This window comes from Strix aluco, chromosome 10 (genome assembly GCF_031877795.1).
Source record: "Strix aluco isolate bStrAlu1 chromosome 10, bStrAlu1.hap1, whole genome shotgun sequence".
NCBI classification, from domain to species: Eukaryota; Metazoa; Chordata; class Aves; order Strigiformes; family Strigidae; genus Strix; species Strix aluco.
The window spans coordinates 27110195-27127792 of record NC_133940.1 but is presented as its reverse complement, the minus strand read 5'-3'; the positions used below and the strand labels follow the sequence as shown (position 1 = coordinate 27127792).

The window sequence follows — 17598 nt, the reverse complement described above, 5'->3', positions numbered from 1 at the left end:
ACATTTTGATTAGTACCTTATTGTGCTTTAGGAAAAGAAATGATGGAAGTGAAGAAGGGACGCTTACCTCCATTAACAGAGTGGGATCTATTGAGTGGAGGGTTTGGAAGAGTTTCTCCTTCATTAATTAGCCTCAGATCCTGTTCCCTCTGTAGCTCTCTGATCATTCCATCAAGGATACTCTCATCCTGGTCATTAGTTTGCTGACCGATGACTTGTTCAACTACTTCACCATCACCTTGACAAGAACAAAGCCACAACTGCTTATAAAATGATTAATTTCTGCTTTACTAACCACCATAGACAATCAAACTTAAAATTGTGCACAGTTTTTTGTCTGCTCTGCAAAACATCTGATCACCAGCTGGCCTTCTGCTCTCATGTAATAAATGGAGGCAAAGTTTAAAAGAGAAGTTACAATAAAAACCTAAAATTACAGACCACACAAAATATAAACACGAACCCTTAGAAACAGCAGAAAAAAATTACGCTTCAGTAGGTAATAATGGAAGACCTCTTCTCAAGATCAGCATTTCGCAGAAGTTTGTATCTACATGAAAGAAATCTGTTTCAAAAAATAAAAACTATTTTTTCAATGTCTTTCTTACCTTCCTTCTTCCTTACTCACATACATAGTTACACTGAGGTGTATGGGACAATTCTTTAAGCATGCTGTCATATACCTGGTAGAAGCCCACAGATTTTGGAATACCACAGTCTCCTCCTCTTGCCTCCACTCAAGTTGATTCCATACACTTCCTTTATGTCAGAAAGCCACCCCATCTCCTCTTCTACCCCTACACTGAATTTAAACCACTAGTTTCAGAAGACAACTGAAACAAATCCTTATAGTACCATCCTGCTGAGCTGGTGCTCAATACATGTATTATGCACGAGTCTTAGACAGCATACCATTAGCTACATATCCCAGCTGAGGAATAAGTTGTTCATCCTTGCAATTTTCCCTTCCTGGTACCAGCCGCTGGAATCTCGTGGGATGAGGATTTCCATCAACATCCACCAAGAATGGAGGAGGCATAAGATGTGGAGCCTGTTGAGTCTGTTCATCCAACACATAGTTATTTGCATCACGGATCAGTGGTCGATAATCCGTATGGAAGAACATCTGATCTGGAATCTGCAAGAAAAGCAATTTAGTAAATAAATCAGTGGCCATTTGCAGCTGTCTTGCTGCTTTGGAATGGCTCCCATATGCATAAACCACAAGTCCTACGCTTAGGATCAGCAAAAGAAATGTTATGACAGACAACAGATTCCTACCACAAATGTGTTTTATTACCAAGGCCTGATGCAAAAATTCAATAGGGAAATATGCCAACAGAGGTGAATAGACAGAAGTTAATGCTTTGTTCCCCTGTCTAGAGATTCTCTTGTCTAAACCTTTTTCATTTAGGTAAACAGCAACTGCTTCATGATCTAATTACTACTTTGTTTGGGGCAGGGTGAGGGAATAAACTGTAACACAGATAATTCTAAGACAAAATCAAGTCAGGCACAGAAGAGTTTAAAATTCATTCAACCCACCTTTTCATAATATTTATTGCATCCAAAACCAAATAGCAGCAGATGTCCGTGAGAGTCTGTGCAGGCAAAATGCTGTCCATCTGGTGAGAACTTGCAATCAAAAACAGCTCCATGGCCTTGGCCCTCAATCTGTACACAAGCACAGAGCATTCCTTTCACAATCATGCATTCTCTGTAAGAGCATTTTTACAAAAATATCACCTGTGCTTAAACAGGTATTTCATCCTAATGCTGTGTAATTTCTCATCTCGCTCAAGACTGATTTACGCTTTTTTTCCCCCCGCTTGATTATTAAAGCTTCACTGAACAACAAAGTAAAACCTTGCATTATCTCTTTGTCCTGGAATTTCAGTACAACTTGTAATGTACGTTCTGAAACAACTAGCTAGAAGTCTACATTTTATGTTAGTGGCAGACACAGGGCAAGCCTGCACCAAAGATCTGCTGTGTCTTGGCTCCGTACAAGCCGGTTTCACAGCCCCACGTGCCAGGAGGCTAGCTCGGGTCCTGAAGCAGTACAGCTGCATTTGCTCAGCACTGGAACCACACCAACAAACCCGGCACTGGGCGCACGAAGATAAATGCAGCACAGAGCCAACCGTACGTTTCCCAGACCACGGCATTGTGCTACAACACACAGGCTTCATTGCTCTACCTTGGAAATCACTATAATCTTTAGCATGGTATAACCGTGCCTATACACATGAATACTACTCAGATGTAACAGATCCCCTGAAAGACTTGCTGCTACACCTACAATATGCAAAAACATCCTTTGGTATTGCTTACTGAAGAGTTTTCTTTTTCATATGTAGAAGTTTTCCCCTAATCCTGTTGTGACATTGGGCACAATAGGTGTATCACGAAATCTGCTTTTGCCTCAAGATCAGTTTTACACAAATGTGAAAAAAAAAAAAAACAAAAACAACCCACCTTGCCTGATCATTCTTACCATGTTAAAGTAATTGCGAATTTTTGTTCCTTTGTCTATATCCCAAACAAAAATATTTCCATCGTGACCCGCTGAAAGTACAATCCTTTGGTCAAACGGATGGGCCTCCAGGACAAAAACTTCATCATCGTGACCCTGCAATGAAAGCAGGGTGAAAAAGAAAGTAGTATTTCTCCATGTAGTATCTCCAAACATGCTAGCCTTTAGTGTGAGGACATCTCAGTTCAGGTAGTCATCCATGACCTCTACTTAATCAACATTTCTGCCAGAGGCTTGGCATTATCACTGCTCACTTCGTAAGTGCCTCGGCCTGCAGCTCAGCACAGCTGCGAGGGACAGGCATGGGGAGGAAGGAGAAGTCAGCAGCGAGGACAGCTGCAACCCTCTAATCTGGGCACAAATGGTGGCCTTCAAAGAGCTCCCTGCTCAGCCAGCACTCACCACGGTCTGGCAGCATTTTGGTCCTCAGCTCCTCTCCCCATGATACATGCCTCTCCCAAAAAGTGTAAGACAGGTCACATACTTCAAGACAAAACACTCCTCATCAGAGGGAATGATGATGCTGATTAGCCTCAAATCACTTTCAGAGTTGAACCGTATCCATTTGGGATTTACCCACTTGAATTTTACTCACAGATAAACTATGAAGAAGCTGCCCTGTGGACGAGTTCCACACTTTGAGAAGGAAATTGTTGACTGCAGTGATGACAGTGGCATCGTATCTATCCCAAGCCACCATAGTAACCTTCAGTTTAGTCACCTTGTCCTCCCCAGATGCTACATTGTTTCTACAGAAATTAATAATTTAAAGAAGAAATAAATCAGTAACTACATACGGAAACATTTAACAGTGCTAATTCAGTATGAAATCAGGGAGAGCACAGCTGCCACCACTGTGGTTATTGGCTAAGGCAGGAGAACGAAGGATGGCTTCTGCAGTGGTAAAAACTGGATACAGGAAATATTCAGTGCCACTAAGATTTACAGAGTTTTATTTCCTTAAAAAGGACAAGTTTCTCTTCTGTTCTTCTTATACAATCATCCTTGCCTACCCCAATTTCAAGCCTTTCTTTCAAGCTATTCAGTTCCATTAAGTTTTTTCCTACGAGGCATTTTTCTTATCAGTCATCAATATGAGTAAACACTATAATGAGCAAGAACCTGCTAAATAAATCCAAATCATACTTCGACAGCTAACTTATTAAAAATATAACCATATGAAATATAAAGAATTCTGCAAAGAAAAATGCCTAATGGATTTCTCCATTTCTGCCTTTTGTTATTGCACATACTCAATTACAAGGCCATTTACAGAAGTCACTTGAGGATCCCAAACAGAAAAACTCAAAACCCTAACTGAACCTGAAAATCAAATCACCACATCTCACCTCTTACTTGAAAACTTAAGGAAAAATACAATGTTAAGACACATGCTAGATATATATATTAGCATATCCCTATATGATCAGTGAGGTTCTACTAAAACCTCTTTCCGTGAGAAGAACTCTATCTGACATTCTTACTTCATACATAAAATACTAAATATTCCCCAATCATTAGAGTAAGGAACTATCAGTGTATTAATATTTTCTTTTGGGGGCTAAATAACTGTGTAACTTAACAGAGCATTTTCAATACACAAAAAAATGCACCAGAATTAACTCAAAACGGAAGTAGATAGTTTACAGTATGACGGAAGACTTTGGTTTGCATGTAAACGTGGCTATGAAGTGTGTGCTGGTTTGGTTTGTTTTACCCTGTCATTTTAGTAGCCATATCCAGGACCACACTCTTCCAATCTTGCTGCTGGTAGTGCCATATTCTTGCTGTTCCATCTCTGCTTCCACTGACAAATCTTAAACTATGGGGAAAAAAAAAAAAAAAAGAAAAGAAGTCATGAAATTCTGAATAAGCGTACATCACTGCTGGTTTTGGTCTAATACCCACATGCCCATCTTAGGATCTTGTTTTCTCACTATTCAGTAGCTTCGCTATGGAGTTTTCCATCCTCAGCAACGATGTGGGCATGCTAAATCAATCCTGTGGCAAGAATATTTAGGAGCTTGGCAGAGGACTGTCATTCACCTTAGGAAAGGTTGCTACAAGCACTTTTATGTTATTCTACAAGCACACACGCACACAAGTGCATATACACTTGGACGTGTATACTTGTATATATATACTTGTCTTACTCTATATATGCCCACACACAGGCGTGTTTAACAACTCATAAAACATCCATGAACTACTGCCACAGGAAACAGGCAGCTACAAAATGCTGGCAAGCCAAGAGGACACCCATTCGCGCCAGCACAGAAGCTAGAACATATTTAATCTTTTTTCAACACTTCTTCTTTATATTGTTTGTGCATCTCTGATCTAGAGAATGTAATTAAAAGACAGTGAGGTTACAATTTTCATATCAGATATTTGTACGGTACAAAAGAGTTTATATCCCACAACATTAATTACATTTGGCTACAGCTAGCAGATGGCCTTGGAATGACTTCAATGTCGTAATTCATACAAGCTGCACATTCCCTTTTTAATGACATCAGCAAATCTCTTGAGCAGTTCATAGTGGCAGCGAAGAAAAAGAAACTGCATGCCAGGAGTCTAGCATAAATTATAATATATTAACTTGGGGAGAGGGTGAAGATGGGGAAGGGAAATACCCAAGTTGAACACAAACAGGTAGACCTGCCTGTGAAGTTGAACACGAGTATTTTCATTTTTAAACTCCTCTTTGTTTAAAAAATTCAAGCATCCAGCAAATGCATTTATCTACATCATGCTACTTTGGCTATCATTGTCTCAGAAATAATTTTTGTTGAGAATTTTTCGAAAAGCTCCCCAAGTAATACATTTTCACAGGACAGCCAACACCTTTAAAAGTATATTCCATTTATATATAGAATTACATGTAAAAAGGCAAGCCTATGCAATTTTATTTTAGTAAGTGATTGTTTCACCTTTTCAGTTTCCCTGATCTGAATTTTTTCATCATGATGCTCATGACATTCATTTTATTTTTACTTTTTTTTTATTAAAACAGAAAGGAAGCTATCACTCTTCCATTAAAAGCATCACCGTAGCACATAACTTTCAGTGACTGTGTGACCTAATACCCCCAGTGAGACCTGTGCTCTCACTGCTTGGAAGGAACTGTTAGTACAATCATACCAGTACATTCCCACATAATTTTACATGACAAAGATCTCGAGTACAGGTGCAGTTCCACGGGCAAAGCTACAGTTTTGCTTGGAAGGCTCCTGCTCGCACACATCCCTTAAACTTCCTGCCAAGCACAATAAGGAATATGAGCAAAAGCTGGTATAAAACCATTTACACGAAGATGCTGATCGCTAATCAAAGCTTGTCACGCCACTCTCCAACGCAGCTGTGCTGCAGAAGTTTGATGCACACACATGCCTACAGGCACCTTTACACGTTTTACCACGACCATCCTGACTTTCATCGCTACAGAAACACCATCCTGACTTAGGACAGTTTTAAAAACTGAAAGCTCTGCAGGTTGGAATGGTTCACTTGATAAATTTTAAGACCGCAAGATTACTGTTATCATCTAAAGTAATCAGCTGGAAATTCACATATTTGCCAGGTATGTTGTCAGAGATAAGTAAATTATTACGAATAATAAATCAGACCAACTAAATGATCATCAAGATCCAAAGGTTTTAAGACTGTGTCTCTGTAACTGGTTCTGGACAGGCAGCAGCAACCAAGGGCTGCGAGTTCAGAGTGTGTGATGTGCGTGTAGAATAACTGTCCCATATACTCAGTTCCAGCAACCGGTGAAAGTAAGGACTGTAGTTCATCAGTAGTCACATAAATGAACACAGACTCACAGTCTTCACTCCAGGAAATGTAAAGATTAGCCCATTTAGTATCACACTTGGTGATGTTAAGCTATCCAGACGTACTGGTGACTCAGTGAAGACTAAAGATAGCGGGTTGCAAGGAGACACCACAAAAATATGGTAGGACACTACTGAAGTATTACATAAAACATCCAAATCCTTGTGAAAAACTAAACAGTTGTAATGAGAACATGTGTAAAAGAAAGTTTCAATCTCAAATGCAGACAAATTAAGCAGGCGAGTCTTATCTACTAAGTAGAGTGGATCCAAATTTGGGGTGTGAGGATCAACCACACCTTTACACCCCGCTGAAGAGCTGTCCTTTGCTTACTCCCCCTTGGAAATAAATCAGGGGTTTGGGGGTTGTTTTTTCTCCTGGCAATTTCAGAGTTATAAAAATACAAGATGAGGAATGAGGGCCTGGTTATTCATCAACTCACATTTATCACTCTAGAACCTCACAGAAGTTGAGCTCTTATGAATTTTGAGTGTTTTTATGAAAACAAACACTCCTCCCATATTTTTCAGAACTCTGAGCACCAGAAGAGACAACTTCCTTATTCACTGTGCCCAGAGAGGGACTGGCAGAAGAAATCATTCACCAAGGAATTAAATGAGACAGATAGCAAAGGCTGGATGGCGTTCTGTTTCAGCAACATATCAGCAATGACATATTATTTGGAAAATGTTTTCAAATTATGCTAATCACTGGCTGCTTTCTGATCCCTAGCTGGTATAAATGATACAGATAACATATGCAAGAGAAGTAAATCTTAACAAAAAACCCAACATATAGATAATCTATCAACAACACTCTCAGCTTCAACACGATTCTCACACGGATCATAAATAAGAGCACAGTGAAGTAATGAAAAAAATCAAAACCAAGATAAAAATAGTTCTACAGTTCCTTGTTTTCATTATGCAAGATGCTCGTCATTTAGATGCCATTATTTCCTTGATTTCCTTCCATCTCACTTCTGACCACACACCAAGTCTTATTCCCCCCTTCATGTTTATTTTCTTTTCATAGACAACTGCACTGAGTTTGTACATCGTTTCGGTCAGTGCAGACAGCGTTGCTCAGATGCTGACCTAACATCATCATTCTTTAGAAGTCAGGGTGTTACATTCCCATACTACTTACTACAGAGAGGACAGAGCAAGAGCAGTGGAAAAAAGAAGTGGCCTTCTGATCTGTACCCTAGTACAGAAACAAGGGAAATATATCTCTTCTGAACGCAACAGCTACCGAAAGTGCTACTGTCATGGGTAGCTTGGCCTCTAACTTGGCCATCAGCTCTGGCTGCAGCTCCAGAAAAAAGGGTGCCTAAAAGTCACTAACTCAAACAAGAGTCACACAGATAACTAAATATGTATATGCGCTTGTTTTCCATCTGGCTCTAACAGGGCTGAAATGATAAAGCCGAGCTTTTCCCCGCTCCCCCACATTTAACCTGATATTCTAGTTAAGAAAAAAATAAGAAAAGCGATTGAGAAACCAAATCCCTGATCCCATTATGAACAATGAATATACTCAGACGTTATTGCCACCTTACCAGGTAAAAGCACCTTGCAAGAGAGGCTCCTTTAATGAAGATCAGACCACAGCTTCTTGCAGAACTACTTGTCTGACCATCTGTGTCTGTGTAACAGTTCTAACTTTTGCTTAGAACTACATTTATTACAATGCTCCTACTCCTGCAGTAAGAGCACTCCTGCTGTACTTAACAAGGCTACCTATGAAGCCACTCTTGCACACAAAGGATACAAAATTTGGTTTCCAATTTGCTGTTTAGAAAAATACAAAGCAAAAGCATAGTTCCAGAATATTTTTGTTGTTACAGCAGAGGACAGCAAGTCCAGGCTCAGGGACATAACACACATCTTGTTACATACTTCAAATAATTTCTCTAAGATTAATCAGAGCCCATGTGCAGTCTCCCTGTTGTATTAAATTTTCTCTGAAATGTTATTTGGAAAATTGAATACCATACTTCTCATGTCAAAACCCTAGGACAGCCACTCACCTGTCTCCATTGTTACAGAACTGGACTGCAACCACTTTGTCCTAAATAGGAGGGAGGAAAAAAATAGTAGTAAGTGCTTTGTAAGCTGAAACACTCATCCAAAAAGATCTTAATGATGAGCTTCTATTTAGCAAATTGCATCTTCCCATGCATCTCCTACAACATGCTATCTTACACATTCAAGTGCAGAAAAGTCACATTTGAAGTTAAAACTTCCCCAGACATATTGTGTTAGACACTGAAATACAAAACTTGAGAGGTGATGGTTTCGTGTTGCTCCAGAAGTAGCTCAGAGACAGAAATGATTTCCAACTCAGCCTCCCTGACACTGAGACGTGCAGGAGGAGGAAGCTGCAGCAGCTCTACTCTTGCCCGAGCAGAGGCTTCCTGCCCAATGCCACGGGACCAAACATCACCCCCCCCCGGGTAAGCTCTGCCTGGGAACCCTGCGCCTTTCAGACTCCACAGAGTTAACAGGAATAAGGGATCCCTGGAGCTCACAAGTCCTGGCAGGTACTGCACTCCGTAAGACCAAATAAATGAGCACAGCAGGTTTGCAATTTTTAGACCTAACATTAAAGCGCATCAAAATATTTCATCACAAAAATGCAAACCTTGGCCTTATTTCCACTTTTAAACTGTTGAGAAACAAACGTTACGTTTTAGTCGTGATTTTCCCTTTTATTATTTTGCCAAATACTTGTGTTGCCTACATGCACTTGCTATCTTTACTCCCACTGACATCTCTACCTCCTGATAACCAAGTGTCCAATTTGGGATTTTTCTCAGGGGCGGGCTGACAGCAGTCTGTAGCATTAAGAAAAGCAGACTTAAAAAAAAATTAAAGGAATTAGTTTCTTCCAAACCTGAACTGCTGAATATAGAAAACCTTTTTTCTTTTGTGAGCAAAATACTTGTTAGATTTGTTGGCTTGGAGCTCTGAGACTTAAATGTGAGACCCATGACTCCCACTGAAGTTCAGTGAATCAATTTAGACCTCAGCCTTAATCCATAAAATATTGCTAAGGCGGGCAGCTGGGCTATTAAGGTTCAAAGATAAATGCTCCAAACTCCTCACAAGTGACAGCCCTATCAGTGTTGCTATAAGCTTGCCTTTCTGATATATTGTTTACCATGCACATAATAAATAATGCAATCATCACCTGCTCTCGGTAACAACTAAGAAATGAAGAAAAATTTGATACTGTTTTAGTGACGCTTCTTTATGGGATTTCATTGAAACTGAGACATTCAGTGGTTTTAATAAAAGCTATCAAAAATCAAACTTGAAAACTAACATCATTGTACAGATATTTAAACTAGTTTGAATTTTTATGAGAACCCTTCTGCATTACCTGAGAAAGGATGCTTTTAGGCATGCTTTATTTTCTAAATGAAATTACCATGATGATCCAAAGTTTGACTGCACACTCTAAAACCAGAATTACTTTGTTTTTTCTTGTTATGTGGATTTGTGGTCACAACTAAAGTTAAATACTCAACAGTAAATTTAATAAGAAAAATGACACTGTGCATGAAAACTGCTTTAATTCCTCATTCCAACACAGACTTTCTTCAAAAATACGGGAAAATTACCTGATCCCTCAGTTTTCTGGGGGAATGAAACACATAAAGCGTATTTTGCACGCATCTCCTGCCTCAGAGGAATTTAAAAATAAACATACCACAAATTTCCAGGCATTTAAATACCACAGTGTTGAGAGCCAGCTAAACTCTAAAGACAGAAAATAAGTCAAATAGGATGTACAAAACCTAAGTTCCTTAAATAAGCTCAAGTGGTGAAAAAAAAAAAAAAAGATTTGCTTTCTGATTTGTCTCTTACCGTATGAGATTCTAATTCAGCCATTTTCTCTGGAGATTCTGAGCCCAAATAATAAATTCTTATCACGTGGTCAGTACTACCTGTTGCAATGAACATGCCACCTAAGAAAGACAGTGTTTTCTGTGAGAAAAGCCATCCTAGGAACAACTTACTTTAATTACTGCTTTATTGTCAAAGCAGCAAACTATGGTTTTAAACAGAAAACTTCAATGCAATCAAAACATATGTCCTGAACAAAGAAGTTAACTCTGAGAGCTTTTACTTTGATCTGTATTTCCTCAAACGGTATCAGCTTTAGCATAACTATGAGCTCTACAATATTTTCCAGCTGCAAACCTTTATGACCAAAGGAAGAGAATACTGCAAGTTACAACACTCATCCAACAAACTACTCTGCCTTCCCCTCAGAAATTACCACAGCACTCTCCATCAGCCTATGTGGAAAATTACATGGGGAATAGTTTCATATTCTCACTGGTAAATATCAGAGAAAATACTTAAGTGCATCTTCAATATCTATTTGACACACATCAGAAATTATTGCTGAATCAGGACTTGGTGATTAGGCTATTTTCTTGTAATGTTTGTTCTGTTTACAATGTTGCACAAAAAGGGCACTATTTTGTAGTTTACTGCACTGAAATGGTTTTAGTTATTTCAGGATTTCTGGTTTTAAAAAAGGAACGTGGGCAAGGCTCACACAGCTCTAGAATAGCTCTCCATTTCAGATAGCAAAAATTCATGAGAAATTACATAATTTTGTTTGCAAAAATCACTATTTTTGAGAATTCAAAGCTACAACAAAGGATGTCAGTTAAACTGATATTTTCAAACACGTTGAATTGATCCTCCTAGAACTTAGCCAAATTTGGAAGATTAGCAGAAGCGTAACCTTTGAACAGAGACCACCTGTCTGCCAGATTTCAAGAACTTTTCATTCAAAAACTTTACAGGATAAAACCTTAAAAGGATGTTACAAAGAAAAATCTCTGATGTGCAAAATAACAGACTGAAAGCGCAGTCTTCTTGGAAGTGGTCAAGACATTTTAGCTTAAATTAGAGAAAAAAAAAGAGAAAAAGAAGCTTGAGGCAGACGCTTAGTATGGAAAATGTCAAACAATCACAGTTTGACAGTGCTATAATTAACTGAAAAAGAGTTTAATACCATTTGTATCTCAACAGAAGTAACAGCCCTGTCACAAAAGGAATTACAGTCCATAAAATACTTTCAGCTACTTTACAATGCATACATACCCGAACTGAAAGATGAACATGATATCTGAACACCAGGTCTGGACCTCTCTGCAAATTTTACAGGGCGATCCCTATATACAACAACACAACATTTTCACTTTTCATTACTTTATTCCAATGCCATTCACCAAGAACACTGCACTGCAGCTCAGCGGGTTAAGGTCAATATGCCCATCCTAAATTTCTTTATTTGTGAATTCTCACCTAAATTTGCTAGAACTTATTTTACATTTTAGTATTTTTCTTCCTTAGTTTAGTAAGAAAACCACCATTTTCTAAACTGAAAAGACTACTTAACTTATTTATCATGATAACTCACCAATTCAAATCTATTTAAAACAGAACCTGGCACACCATTAGTCTAACAGCATTTACTCCCTATTAAATATGAGTTTGATGCCATCTACATATGTGTGTTCTTCTGATGAAAAGCAAATAAATTCTTCTGCCTGACCATTTTGGACAAGGATTTAGTCCTAAACGTAAAAGCTGAAAGTTCTTCCACAACACTGCCTTGCAAAGCACATAATGCAGAACTAATAGCCCTGATCTCTGCCTCCCCTCTGGGTTGTAAGACCACAGACCCCCCCACACACATCAGAAAGCACGCCCTGCCCCACACACTCATGCACAGCCTGTCTACGAGAGAACATATCCCAAGAAACTTGTTTACTGAGGAAGAACACGTCCTTATTTAATTATCTCAGCGTTCCTCTCCACAGTAAAAACTCAAAAACAAATTTGTCCTTTATTTAAGATAATTATCTAAACAGGCTTACTTAAATTTCATGGTGTTAGCGTGCCACTGCCAGAAACAGATTGTTCCGTCAGCACCAGTAGAAGTGAGGTATCGTGTTGTTCCTTTCCTTGCTGGAGAGAACTAAAAATAAAGTTGTTAACAGTTAAACCAGCTAATTTCTTTTTCCCCTTACACGCTGGAAACTTGTAAATGGACGTTGACAAGAAGCTTTTTCACAAGCATATTAGCTTGCTCCCAGGGAGAACAGAGAGCACTATCAAGAATAACCACAGAATAGGAACTTCCATAAAAATAAAGCTAAAGAAATGAAAAACACCTACATTTTGACTAGCAAGTCTTTGTTTCTACCACACAAAAGTTAGTAAATTGGAGAAATGAAACAAGCCTAGACCCTTTTAATGGGGCAACAAGATGAGGAAATACTTCCTTCTAGAACAGAACTGGATCAAACGTGGTAACAAAGACAAAAATGATTCCTGCATCCAACCCCAACGAGAACCAGCAGTGCAGTAGGACCCCCACTCCCTCCCTCTTCCTGAACCTCTCCTCTGCCTCTCTAAGGAGTAGGAAGTCTTTTCATTCTAAAGTCTCTTACTTTAATTTCATAACTGCAGCAATCCTTTTAATCCTCTGGCTACCCGGTAATATGATAAAGTAATCAAGCATTGTTTCCTCAAAAAGCCACGACTGATTGTGATTATTCTCTGAATTACCAGAGATTTACAATAAGCTTGTGAGGGATGCATATATACATTAACAAATAATATACAAAACACAAAACCAGGTTGTAAAATACATCTCCAAAACAATCTCCTTTAAGTAACTAACTTAGTTAAACATAGTTAAAATCAGACGAAATTGGAAGTGTAGGCAAGAGGGGGATAAATGAGACCCCCAGGGACTACTGGCATGTTGGAGAAGACTGTGATGAATCAAAGGCAGCAAGGCTCCAGCAGAGAGGGATTCTGAGCCAAACATCCCCACTCATTCTCCCCCCTGCACATAACCTGCCAGATTGCAGGGATTGTCTTTTTTATCCTGGAATTTTGTTTTGTTGAAGGTTTCTGCCTGGCAGTTATTTTTTTTTTTAAAGCAAATAAACTGCAAATTACTAGCCATTATTGACTGTGCCACCACTAGAGAACTGACTGCTGGCAGTTTAGTCTTTTTTTTTTTTCTTCCCGCTCTGCTATTGCTCGCTAGGCACTTGCCACACATCTGAAACTGCACGGGCACAAGCACAGATTGTCTGCAAAGCCTCATCTGTGCTGTACTGTAGCTGCTGCAGCATCTACGTGTGCTACAATATCCAGAACAGCTCCTTACGGCACAGGGTAAGATAACGAGCAAGAAATGTGGAGTAAGGAATTTTAGCTGACAGTATTCTTCTGAAAAATAAATATTCTCCATGAACACACGGCTGTTGGGTCAGCTGCTGGGCCAGGACTACCACCAAAGGTGCCAACCTCGTCTGCCTGGCTCAGCTAGTTGATCTGATGCTCTCAGTGCTAGATCTAAGGAAGCAGCAATGGAATCACATAGTTAAAGGCAGCTGGAAGAAGCAGGATCATCCCCTCAGGCAGTGGTTGGCTGCTGCGCAGGAGTGAGTTTGCCAGGAAACAACACTCTTGAGTTGGGGCAAATCTACGCTGCCAAGCAGAGATGGAAAGATAAGTTTTATCCCTGATTGCTAATCCACATCTCCTATTTTAATTCAAGGATTTAGGAGGGGAAAAAAAAAAAAGTCATTCCTTACCTGTATGGAAGTAATGGAAGCTGAATGGCCCTGCAGCACTGCGACTGGGGCGCAGGTTCGGAGACACCATACCCGGACTACTTTATCACAGCTGCCTGCAGCAAGCAGCGTGTTCTCGTAGTTAACAGCCATGTCAGAGATTTCAGCCGAATGTCCTCGCAATGTTGAGAGCAGGCGCCCATCATCTGTAGCCCAGATTTTGACCAAACAATCATCTGACCCCTAATGCCACACAAAAATTTCCAAAGATTATATAAAATAACATACACGGTTTATGTGCACATAATACACAGGCACACTGTAGAAGAACAAGTATCTAAAGCACCGCTGCACCATGAACCTGCCACAAGAACAACTTCAGTGGGATTTGGGAATCATCTTGGGAATCTCAGAGTTTGGGAATCACCTTGTGGGGTCAGGGATGTAGATATTTATAAAACAGAAGCCACTGTCTTATGTCTCATGCTCAGATATGATTACCGCAGTTAATATAACTCCTCTCAGTTCAGTTCAGTAATAATTAAGGTAAATTTAAACAGATAAAATGTTTCATTACATACTACCATAAGACATATTTATCTGTGTGGGCTGGATCTAGCCAGTAGTCAAATCAAAGCGATCATAAGACTTAAGGTCTAAGGGAAAAGAGCACTTAAGCATCTGCAGGATCTCGGAGCCTCTGCCATGCTCCTGGAGCTGTGAGGCAGCTGCACCACAGGCTTCAATTTCTGATAACAGAAGAAAGCTGGACCACTCAGAGAGAAATCGTGCAGCATCACATGCAACTGAAATACTGTGTCAGTGAGATTTCAGTTCCAGACAGGACACAATTCAAAAGCATATCAACATCGATCACTGTAAAATACTTTTACCTACCATGGCAGCTATATAATTTCATACTCAATGCCAATATTGCCAAGAATTTTTAGACAGTTCACAGACGTTTCCACTATTGAGATACTACAGAGAATACTAATACTAGTGGCTGGGATTGCCACTATGTATTCAGAAACATAACACAATAAAACTAACCGCAATACCAACATCATTTGACTTCAAATTACGTTTTATTAACTGCAGCTAAATTCGAACACAGATCACTTTCAGTTCTTCATATAGTTGCAGATGAGAAAGATTTCTTTATGGCGTAAACAAAAATGTAAAGGCCCTCACTATGACCCAGAATAATTATCATTAACAACATCTCTATTTGGCCAATTTATAATGAGTGGTGAAGCTAGCAAAAACACAAAGACAACCATTAGCCTGCCAGGTAACCTGTTTCTAAACTCCTATTAGTAAGAGACAAGGGCAAAGACAAGACAGGGATTAACATTAACAGTTAAAAGATGCATTATTATTAGAGAATTCTGTGAATTTTTAAATATGCAAAAACGCAAGGGCAGTATCACAGAAATGTATGTTAATATATTCTAGAGAAAAACTTAAAATAATATTCATATATTCACCGACATACTACAAATTCTAGAAAGAAAATTTAGTAGAGAAGTAAATTGCAGACGAAGTAATGAGGCTTTCTATTTATCATCAAGTTTTTACTGAAATGTAAGGAAAGGATTGCCAGCATTTCCAAGGTTATCAAAAGGTAAAATGTTTTTTTAAAAAAAGTGTTAGGATTTAACCCAGCAAGCAGCATGCAAATTAACTCCAAATCCCAGAATATTGCAGGTGCCATTCAGCAAGGAAGATGATAAATAAAGAAAAATGAGCACGTGTTTCTAGTGAGAGTTGCAAGCTCTGGACCGGAACAACCCTGCTGTAAGGTTCTACATGGGGAAGCAAACAGCTGACTAAGTTTCAGTCTGCTGGAGCCGTGAGCAATTTTAAAATACCAAGTCAAGTGAAAAGTGAAAATTAGCATAGAAAGAGATGGGTTTTCCATACATTTCAGGATTTTTCTTCCCTTCTTTTTCTGGAAGCCACGTCTGCATCTCAATCAGTGACTAAGAGGCTGTTGCAGGACTCAAGAAAGAAAGAAATCAAACCAAGCAAAGCAATCTTCCACGAAAAGTATAATTTTTAAGCTTACTGTAAAAATTCTTCTTCCACTGCGATCAAAGGCTATACAATAAACAGATGATAGATGTCCCAAAATCCTCTTATGCATTTTCATATGTTGGTAGGTGGATGTTGGAAACAAGTGGCTGAAACGTCCACATCCAGTTAATTGCCTGGCAGAAATTATATTTACTGGGAGAGAAAAACAGAAAAGAGGAACACTAAGACATGAATTTTGTCCAGAACTCAAAGTAAATAAATATTAAATCAAATATAATGTATGGTAACAGCTTTATTATAATAATCCGTAAATCTGAGCCTCTTCCACCTTATCAGAACATTCTGTACAGTCTTGTAAAAAGAAAGCCCACTCCTGATCAAGCCTTTCAATACCTACCTACCACACCACACATGCACCTGCTTTCTTACACAAAAATTAAAGCAAAATAAAGAGTTCTCATCGCAACTAGAAGTTACTCCAAGTGTTCAATTCATGAACAGGCAACAGATACACCTATTCCATATGGATTTGGAAAACTCCTTGTTAGTAACATATAATTTCCTTAAAACAATTTCAAGAAATTTACTTTTGGTGTATAATAATAGTTTTTTTTAAGTGCTTTTTCGGTGATAAAAATCTGTCTTTGGAATGGGTTCCAGATCATATGTGAGGGTCAATTGTCTTCCACATGTTCCTCACAAAACCTCTCTCATCATAAGCAGCAGCAGCATCGCATTTCTATGCAATGTAGTTGAAGAATAAGAAATATGTAGCACCAGTGGAAAAAGCCCCAGTCAGAAGAATAGCAGGTACAAGAAAAAACTGCAACAACCATGAATTATTTCATATTGCTAAACCTAGGAGCCCTTATAAGAACAGCCTGACATCTAAACACACAAAACCCGCCCTGTTAGCAGTTTTACTGGTGGTAACTATGAATCTTTCCACTAGACAAGAAAAGGAGGAAACAGGCACATACGTGCCTTTGCTGGGACACACCACCAAATGAAGGTCACGGCGGCTGTAGAATACAGAAAGATCCTAATGTTAAATTTTGATTTGACGCATAATTTGAGATCATTTGGGGTATGTAATTTTTACCTATCCTAATTTATACCGCTTGAACTTTCGATTTGAAAGTTTTGAGAGTTTTTTGCAATGGCACTTAAAGATCTAACGTTGCTATATTGGTGGGTTTTGTTGAGTCCTTGCGATAGCGGGCTCCCTTATCTCGCCTACTGCACATTGAAGTAGGCAGGGCTTCGCAGGAGCAGCATGAAGCTCTTTAGTGCCTTTCAATCCTTTAGTTTAAACGTATAGTGAACACCTTGACCCATTTTCTTAATTGTATCATCATATCATTGCCTACACACACAAAAAAAGATTACAGAATATGTTTAAAAAAAACTACAAAGAAGCATCATTTCAAAGGGTTACTAACCCATAACACACTTCTATAAATTTATAAGATTCAAGTATTTAAACACAAGCAGAGGGATAAATGGGCGAGGAAAAGAAATTGTTTCCAGATTTACAGAAAGTATTTTGGTTTCTTAT

The 17598-nt window shown here is 38.9% G+C and overlaps 1 protein-coding gene across 3 annotated transcripts in view; it reads right to left on the bottom strand.

Annotated features, from left to right (window-relative positions):
- BRWD3 (bromodomain and WD repeat domain containing 3) overlaps window positions 1–17598 on the bottom strand; it is a 61654-nt gene that overhangs the window by 26492 nt on the left and 17564 nt on the right. For all 3 annotated transcript variants that reach the window (XM_074834822.1, XM_074834821.1, XM_074834823.1), the window contains 12 exons: window positions 16072–16232; window positions 14022–14243; window positions 12285–12385; window positions 11506–11576; window positions 10252–10352; window positions 8409–8449; window positions 4254–4358; window positions 3132–3285; window positions 2498–2632; window positions 1546–1674; window positions 913–1138; window positions 68–238 (listed from right to left, as the gene is read on the bottom strand). In XM_074834822.1, the coding sequence (XP_074690923.1) occupies window positions 68–238; window positions 913–1138; window positions 1546–1674; window positions 2498–2632; window positions 3132–3285; window positions 4254–4358; window positions 8409–8449; window positions 10252–10352; window positions 11506–11576; window positions 12285–12385; window positions 14022–14243; window positions 16072–16232 (1617 nt within the window). The remainder of the gene's footprint in view (window positions 1–67; window positions 239–912; window positions 1139–1545; window positions 1675–2497; window positions 2633–3131; window positions 3286–4253; window positions 4359–8408; window positions 8450–10251; window positions 10353–11505; window positions 11577–12284; window positions 12386–14021; window positions 14244–16071; window positions 16233–17598) is intronic.